This window comes from Abrus precatorius, unplaced genomic scaffold (genome assembly GCF_003935025.1).
Source record: "Abrus precatorius isolate BTA unplaced genomic scaffold, Abrus_2018 Scaffold10, whole genome shotgun sequence".
Lineage (NCBI taxonomy): Eukaryota > Viridiplantae > Streptophyta > Magnoliopsida > Fabales > Fabaceae > Abrus > Abrus precatorius.
The window spans coordinates 4401328-4410776 of NW_020874292.1; the positions used below are offsets into that span (position 1 = coordinate 4401328).

At 26.7% G+C, this 9449-nt stretch overlaps 1 protein-coding gene and 1 non-coding gene across 2 annotated transcripts; one reads left to right on the forward strand and one right to left on the reverse strand.

The window, feature by feature from the left end:
* Positions 1 to 2077: 2077 nt before the first annotated feature.
* LOC113853206 (short-chain dehydrogenase/reductase 2b-like) lies at positions 2078 to 5039 on the reverse strand. The gene is made up of 4 exons (XM_027483704.1): positions 4948 to 5039; positions 4257 to 4518; positions 3620 to 3814; positions 2078 to 2473 (listed from the first exon to the last, which is right to left on the reverse strand). Exons 1-4 carry the CDS (start codon positions 5037 to 5039, stop codon positions 2078 to 2080), a joined length of 945 nt encoding a protein of 314 aa, XP_027339505.1.
* A 3575-nt stretch (positions 5040 to 8614) lies between these two features.
* TRNAS-AGA lies at positions 8615 to 8696 on the forward strand. Its single transcript has one exon. It is a non-coding gene; the product is annotated as a tRNA-Ser (tRNA).
* Positions 8697 to 9449: the final 753 nt, after the last annotated feature.

Consider the following 9449-nt stretch of genomic DNA (forward strand, 5'->3'; position numbering starts at 1 on the left):
TTTATTTATAAATGAATTTATGTTTAATTTTTATACTAGCTTTTTTTTTTTCATATTTTAGTTTCTCTATTTCACACATGTATTAAAAGACAATGACTAATTCAAAATATTTAGAGATTAATTTTTTATTATATAAGAATCAAATTAAAAAAATACTATAACTTACATGAAATATTTACACTTATTTCTATTTTTATTTATTTTCATTTTACATTTTAAACAAGAGAAAATAATGAAAGAGACAGAGGGTAAAATTAAACACAAGTGAAAAATGCGAAGCATGGGTGATGCATGAAAAATATAAAATTTATTCCATGTTATAAAATGTGACGGGTCATTACAAAATAATAACAGAAAAGTTTCTTATTGAACTGTATTCAAATTAAATTTATTAAATGAATACTTAAAGTTATTAAAATTAACTAATATTAAAGTTACTAAATTTACGCATTAAGGCTATCATTAGTTTTGCACAATACAAAGAATTAACGTGCTTCAATATGACTCTAAATAAAGTTTTAATATTTTTTCTTTATATTTGACTCTAATATTTTGAGTTATTTTTACGTAAAAAAAAATTATAGAATAATATAACATGCAAGTTTCATATAATCCACTGTATTTCTAAAGTGTGCTAACATTATTAGACTTTTATGACATTTAGGATTTCAATACAACCTAATGAAATCTTCAAACTCAGGTTTTATTAGCCATCTAAGGTCTAAACGCAAAGACTCCATGTTTATCATCTTTAAGCAAAGGCAATAGTGTCACAAAATTATGCCAATAGCCATAATCTCCAAGGATGATTATGGAATTTGCAATTGGATTTGTGGTGGCATGGGTTGAGGATTAGGTTTGCAAAAAAGAGGTAGCAACAATTATAATGTGTAATTTTACTTTATATGGTAGGTAGAGGATAGATTAGGATGGATATGTGTGGATGGTTTACTCTATTTTATGAGTAATTATTTTCTATTTTTGTGAGTTAAATGTATGTTTCAAATGATTTAAGCCTTTAAGGGTAAATCTTTAAGATATATTACTAATTAGGTCGAAATAACTATAAAGATATATAAAAGGAAAGTTCATTAATGGTGGTTCCATTTGTTGAATTGATAGGGACTACAATTATGATAGCTTTAATGGGAATGGCAAATAGTAAGTTCCAATTTAATATAAGATTAGCCATAGAAGGCAAAACACATTGCAAAGATGAAAGACTGAAAACAATATAGAAAAGGTATATTCAACTTTCGATTACACATTAAACTCTCGTTTACAATGGTATAACGTTGGTTTGGGCAATATTAGAAAATATTTCAAAAATAAATTTTCATACAAGAACCATTTTATATATAAAAAAATGCACTGAATATCTAATATAAATAATTTAGTGAGTTTTGAAGTACATATAACTGTTTCATTATTAGATGTTTTGAATTTGAGTATAATTTTGATATATTGCTTCTGAAAAATGTTTACATTATTAATCAATTAGAATATATTTTATAAATATATATTTTTAAATTAATTATTATAAAAATTAATTATTATCATTAATATGAAATTCTATGATTTGATGACCACGCGATTTTTTTATACTATAAGTTATTGTGATTTAAAATTTAAAACAAAAAAAGCTGGATCGACACAAATTCAAAAGATTTGTTATGAATGCAACAGTTTGATAGATTAAGACAAAAACGAACTTCTGATTCGAAGAAAGGCAAGATATAACATGTAAAATAATCAAAATATGGAAATAAAAAAAAGGGATACAAACTTTCTTTTCTTTAGTTCTAGTGAAGCTCCAATATTGAACTAGCCACTGGAAATATATTATAACATGGTATTATAAAGTGAAAAAAAAAAAATAAAAATTCAGATAGTATGAACTTTTGCTTGATGACATAAATATGGTCAAACTTCTTAGGGATGAATACCACTTCATATATCACATTAAAGGACTGTTTGGGCATCTATCATAACATCTCAATCTCTTCATATATTGAAAACATGTTGTCCTTTGCAATTTGTTAGTAGCAATGTAATTCTACTAATCCATGATTGCTACCTAGAAGCTAATCTCCCTTCTTTCTGCAAAAAATTTTCCTGTGATTTCTTGGTCAGGAAGAAGGGCAATCCAAACTCCAGTATCAGCCCCTTCCTCAACTGTAACACTTCCTGCATAACCTGTTAAAGCAGTTTTTACCCAACCAGGGCAATAGCTATTAATGTAAATCTTTTGACCCTCTGGCCTCTCAGAAAGTTTCTTTGCCATAAACCTTGTGTAGCTATTAACTGCAAGTTTTGAAACTGAGTAATCAGTGAACGTTTGAGGCCACCCTGCTGAAGTCCAACTTCCATCTTCTACTTGTTGTAGAAAAGTTGACACAGCTTCATCAATCATTTCCTCTGTAAGGGATTCCACATCATTTAGCTGCTCCCTCAAAGCTTCATTTTCTAATCTCTGTTACTCCGGCAATTTATAATCAGTGTTACATCTACCAAAAAACTTGTATGAGGAACCAATGGCTCCATTCTAATCTCAAAGCAGCTATTCAAATATTTTTTTCATCACAAATTGAATACAGGAATGTTTCTCAAATGTATAGTTTTCATGCCAATGATTGACAAATTCTTTCATCATAATGAGCAAGATAAAGAAACCGATGGAAAAATACTGAGTATGTATATACATTCCATTCATGTTTAGCTTACCCTCGATAATGAAGGATAAAACTCATTTACTTAAACGTTGTTTAAAACTAATTTTCTTTTAGGGATTTCTGTTAGTCTTTAATATAATTTTTCAATAAAAATTTAAATTTATTTATCATTATTCTTTGTATATTTTTCATTTGTTATTGAATATTTTAAATTTCTTAATAATTAATACAATGTTTTTTAATGTTTTATTAAAATAATGAAAAAATTATAAATAATATTTTTTATTAAAAATGTAGCATTTAATTTTATTAATGTATTAAATCATACACTATTCTATGTTTTTCAATTAAAATACTTATCATATACAAGTTTTTCTTGTGTGTGTCATTTGATACACATTAAAAAATTAATAATATGCTAACAATTTTGTCAACATCAATTCTTAGATCAATTTTAAGAAGATAAAAATTATTTGTTAAAAATATATTTATTACTATTTTACTTTTTAATGTAATTAATATAATCTTTCTTGATAAAAATATTATCATTTTTAAGTTTCTAATCCTTAACCTGAAAGTTTCAGATAAACAATTTTCATATAATAATAAACTTTAATTTAGTTAGGAATTAATTTATAATTAATTTTTTAAATATCAATGCATTAACTATTTTTAACAATTTTTCTTAATTTATGTGATTTAATGAAATAATTTTTCTAATCCACGATTACAGAATAAACATTTTATATATAGTAATTTTTTATTAAAAATTATAAAATATTACAAAACCTTATATATTGATAACATTAAATAGTATATTTTTAATACAAATTAATGCTTATTAATTTTTTATAGTATATTCAATATATGTTAAAATATTATCAGTTAAAAGAGACTTATGAACAAAGGAATTGAAATAGAACATGAAACAAAATTTATTTACTTACATTTCGTTTGCCATTTATTCGACCTAAACGTGAGCTCACATTTACAATACGACCACCAGCAGCGGATGGCTTCATCAACGGAATCATGGCTTCGATCATTCTCTTAGTCCCATAATAATTTGTTTCGATAACCTTTCGAGCGTTTTCAACAGAGTTATCAGACCCTTGATTGAAATTAACACCTGCGTTATTTACCTGCAGATAATGATATTATTGCATAGAACCATATGATAAATTCTGGTTAAATCAATCTTCTTTTATTTTTAAGAATTTTCAAATAATTCTTTTCAATTTACATGATCAACTAATTAAATATCGCCTTAGATATGACTTTTAAAATAATCATTATGAATTAATGTCAATAACAATAGTGTAAAAAAATCTTTACATTAAATTATATTTTAATTAAATTCTTAAAAAAATTATAGATAGGTTTCTCAAATTTCAAAAACATTTTCAAATTCCATTCCTTGCTTTGTATATCAAAATCTCCGAGTTCTTTATTTAAACACAATAGAACGGCAGTGGATGCTGAGAAGGTAAGCTAGAAATAATCAAAATGAAGAAAACTATAGGATATCTCACTAATTCAATTTCAGAAAGATTATAAGGAAGTGATTACGTTTTAGAAACTGACCAGAATGTCTAAACCACCATAATTTTCCTTCAACCACTCAGCAAATTGATCGATGGATGAAGAATCTAATATATCGAGTTGATGACAAGCCACGTCCACGAAACCACCTTCTTGCAATACCTTAATTGATTCAACACCAACACTGTCATCTCTTGATGTCAGTACAACAGTCACACCATGATCAGCAAGTTGTCTACAAATCTCAAACCCAATTCCTCTGTTTCCACCAGTAACCACGGCTACAGTTTCCTTAGACCACCACCTATGAATACCCAATAGCACAGATAATCACACAGTAAATATATTACATGAATCCAATTCCCAAATAACTTATATAAATGAGCGTATAAAGTTACTTAGCGATCTATTTTCAATGCACATACTCAACCATTTTAACAATCATAAGCTCATGATGATGAGAAAGCAAAACATGAAAGGAAGGCTAACTGTACAAGAATAACAAATAGTACTAATCAACGTCGTCAGGGCATGGCTCAAAGAATCAAGATTAGAATTATTTTTTTATTAAAAATGTGATAATATACTCTTCATGTAATTTTAGCACGCTTCTAACGTAATTTAATTAAAAGAATATTTATTGAATTCTTAATTAGTATCTTTAAAATACTTATTAGCAAGATCCTAAAAAAAATTATAACATGGGTCAGGGCTGATAGAAAATTAATCAAACCTCTGGTGATCAGCATAAGGAATAGTTCTCAAAAGAGAGATCTGTTGCAATCTTTTATCTCTTCGCTCCTTTGATTTTTCTTTGTGCCCCATCTCTCTATGTCTGTCTTTGCGGATTTAGCACCAATGAAGCTAAATTGAAAGCTGGATGGCTTTGAGTCTGGGATAGTGGGACGTTGAACTTGAAAGAGATGTAGACTGCATCACATACGCTCTCCGCATGCAAAGGAGCAAATTGGGGCCCTTGTATGCCACGTTGTTGGTACAAGCACCTATGTTGGCCTTTGTTCAATGCAAAGAACTAGACTTTAGGCAAGAAATCAACTATTTTTTGTCCACATTCTTAGGGCCCTTGCTTCCCAATTTTCGGCTAGTTATTTTGGCTGAACAAGAATTTTAACAAATTGTTTTTATTCCTGTAAGAGTAGTTAGAAAATAGTAATAACTAGTTGAAACTAAGTGCCTGTTTCTTTTTTGAGTCCTTCGGTCGTGGCTTTTCAACCAAAAAAAGAAAAATAAACCCGTGGTTGAAGTTAAATTGTTTTTAGTTTTTGTTAGGTTAAATTGTATAACACTATTGAATGTTATGTATAAGTCTGAGGAGTGTTTTTTTTTTTATCAATATTATTATGCAATTTGATTTCTTGAAGTTAGAGTTATCTATATTTTTATGAAATTTTATGTTGTCTAGTTTTAGAAAAAAAAAAAAAACGTAAGAGGGAAACAAGAGTTGCAAGTAAAAACTAGAAACCTCTGTGTTCTACATAATAAATAAATAAATAAATAAAAACTTTCAATGTTCCTTATTCCTTCTAACAAGTGGACCGAATAGCCTAAAAGAGAAAGAAGGCAGAAGCTATTACAAACTGATTTTGATACATTATTTTTTAAAAGAAAAAAGTTACTTAATTATAGTTGCAAGATGTTTTGAAAAAAAAAAATTAGAAATTGCATCCAAAAAATGATATTTGACTTTCTGTTTTCTCCTTCATAGAACCTGTCCTGTAGTACAACTAGGTTGTGAAACAATTTATGGGTGCCGATGAAGCTGTGTATCCAGTGCAGGTTATTCGTACAAGGTACTGTTGTCAGTACTACTATTGCTTATCTGCTTTCCTTCCCCAAAAGAAACAATGGAAGTGAAGGATGGTATTAGTGGTGTTCGATCTTTAAAGATGGTTTCCTAGATCGATTATAGTTTGTATATATAGTAATATTACAAGGTGTTTCCAGACAATTGAAATGATGCTTTAGTAGACCATATCTCACGGTTAGTATTATTTTTGTTACTATAAGGCAACTGTACTGATGCAAATACTTTGTTAAGTCTTGAATTGTTGATGATGGGGACAAGAAAAAGGATATTATTAGTCGCAACTCAAGCTTAGAGAGTATTTTCCCATGCTTATCTGAAATAAATGTTGAGGAATTAAGTTGTATCTTTCATAGATGGAAAAATACCAAACATTGAGAGTTATACTTTCCACTATATAATTGACTCGTGGGAAGATGGTTAAAAACAAAGCCCTCAGTAGCTGAAAGTTTTGTCAAGAAATGTGAGGAAATATATAATTTGACAACAACGTAGATTCAAAGTCATGTTGCGTAAACAGGCACCATTATTCGTAATTTCACAACCAACCAATATTAATTAAATTAGCTTTCATGCTCACTATCATAATAATTTAGTATATAATCACTGATACATGTGTATTATGAAAATCCATAGTCATCTCCTCGAAGTTTAGAATTTATCACAATTTTTCAGTTAATTATTCTAAAATTACATGAAATGTGCGTGAAAAAAAAAAAAAACACAGCATAGATGATCGCCCTAGACAGCAATCAACGTAGACACTTATTGTGTACCGAAAAAAGAGAGAGAGAAAAAACACATTTTTTAAATTAAAGTGTACACTGTGTAGCATAATTGGCTAAATTTACCGATACCCGTGCAGCTAAACAAATTGAACCTGGAAGAAAGGCATCACCTTCAAATCAGAGAAAAAGAGAGTAGCTAAGTTTGCCAAAACTGGATTTAGTTATAGTATCATCTTCATTTTCTTTTTCTCCATTACTTGGCTTGGATTAAATATAGTTTACACTAGGGTGGAAAAAAGATGGGTGGACTTAGTACTACCACTCAAGCAGATAAATAATCTCCAAAGGCAAAGATTCTTGGATAGAATACCTTCAATATTCAACATGATGCAAGGATTTTAAAAGCAGACCAGAGATATTACAAATCAACAAAGATGAAAAATAAAATTTCAGATTTCAATTGTCAAATTGTTACTTCCCCTTAAAAGGGGATTTGTTATGATATATGCCTATCCCCATTCTCCACAGTCAGAATATCATTATTCTTTAACTTTAGGCAAATTAAAATAAAATAATATTCTATAAGAAAGAGAGACAGAAGTGGCGCGGAGCCGCCCCTCCTCATGCAACGTAAAATAGATCATAGAATAAGAAAGGCTTCTTTTTGCCAAAATATGATAAATTTAAAATAAATTTATACAAATAAAATATTTATTTAATATTACACCTATAGAGTACGATACACTCCTATATTTTGTTATAAAAAAATTAAATCAATATCACCTCCTATTATGCGCAATTAAAATGGGGTGCGCCAAAAATAAAAAGTAACAGAGAAAAGAGTTGGTGCATGCAGGAATGGAGAGAAAGAAACGTGTGTAGCAGAGATAAAAGAGTAAATTAATAAAGCTTAGTGGATACTTCTTGCCAATTTTGTCAAACTAGTAAACAACTAGCGGGTAATCCATGCTATATTAATATATTATATTATATTAAAATAGTTATATTATATAAATATATCTTTCATATTCTTAATTTTATTTATTAATATTTAATTATTATATTAATATATTATGTTATAATTCTTATTATTTATAATAAATAGAAATTGTTTAAATAAAAATTATATTCTATTTAAAACTAAAAATTTATTAAAACATATAAAAAAATAAAATAAAACATTTAATATAATATATAAGAAAATTATCTTCATACTAGTGTAAATTTAATAATAGAATAATATAGCAAATAATATAAATAATATAATTTTAAATAAATTATATATAATAATATATATTTTTTATAACTTGCGACATGTTTCTTTTTTATTAGTATAAATTTTTTAAGTATAATACCTATAAAAACATTTAGAGTATCACAATACACACCTAAAATATTTTTATAACAGAGTGATATATATTAAATGATGAAACTTTATTTTTTAATAAATTCATTAATTGCACAATGAACCAAAAGTCTATGCATTAAAAATGACAATAAGTCTCCTAAAATTTTACAATTTGATTCACATATAATTTAGTCTAATTTAAGCAAAGCATGTTTACCAAATCAGACTGCTTATTGTATGTTTATAGTATCAAAATATTAAAAAATTTAAATTACTCTAAAAAAATTATTAAACAGTTTTTATATAATAAATACTTTTTTATCTTTGTTACAAAAAATAATTTATTTTTATTTCTTATCATGCATTCATATGCATGTAATAAAAAAACTATTATAAAATAAATTTGGTTACTTTTTTGTTAAAAAAAAAACTATCAATTCAAAAAGTTAACTTTTAATTTATGTTATATGAAAGATCAGTGAGAAGAACGAAAAACAAAGTGGACGTGCCGGAGTGGTTATCGGGCATGACTAGAAATCATGTGGGCTCTGCCCGCGCAGGTTCGAATCCTGCCGTCCACGTAATGGCTTTTTTCAATCATTTGTTAACTATTAAATAACTACTATTTTGTATTGTATATAAACGTTGTTTTACATTTACTTATTAATCAATCTATATAAAATTATTGGACTTTTGGAGCCTCAATTTTGTTATTTTTATTATTATTATTATTATTAATTATCATTATTTGAGATATAAATATTATTTGAAAATTCTAAAATAATTTTGTCATAGAATACTTTTTTTACACTAAAAATATATTTAGATATCACTAAAATTAAAAACATAACTTTTATTAGTAAGTTTAAACTTAACAAATTTTACACTAATTATTGACTTAAAATTTATGTAATTATTAGACTCAAATGTCATTAAAATTTTAATTCTTATATAGTTACATTTTTTATTTACAAATAATGTTGTTTAAGTTTTAAAAAATAAATATTACATGAAAAATAATTCTAGAGTAGAAACTCCTATAATATCAACTACAAGCATGTGTCATATTTAAACTATCTAAACTAAAATATTATCAAGTAAATAATAAGATTAGAATCCTAATAACATGCTAAATTAGTTTTAAAAAAGAATATGAACTTTTCAATGTTAATTTAATATATTATAATTTTGTCTATTTTTTTTTTTTACTATCAAACCATGTAACATGTAGAATGATATTGTGTGATTAAATATTGTCACACAAAATTAGCCTATGGACAGTCTCGCAAAATATGAAATATTTTTAGAAATATCACTACAATTGTTACAATCAC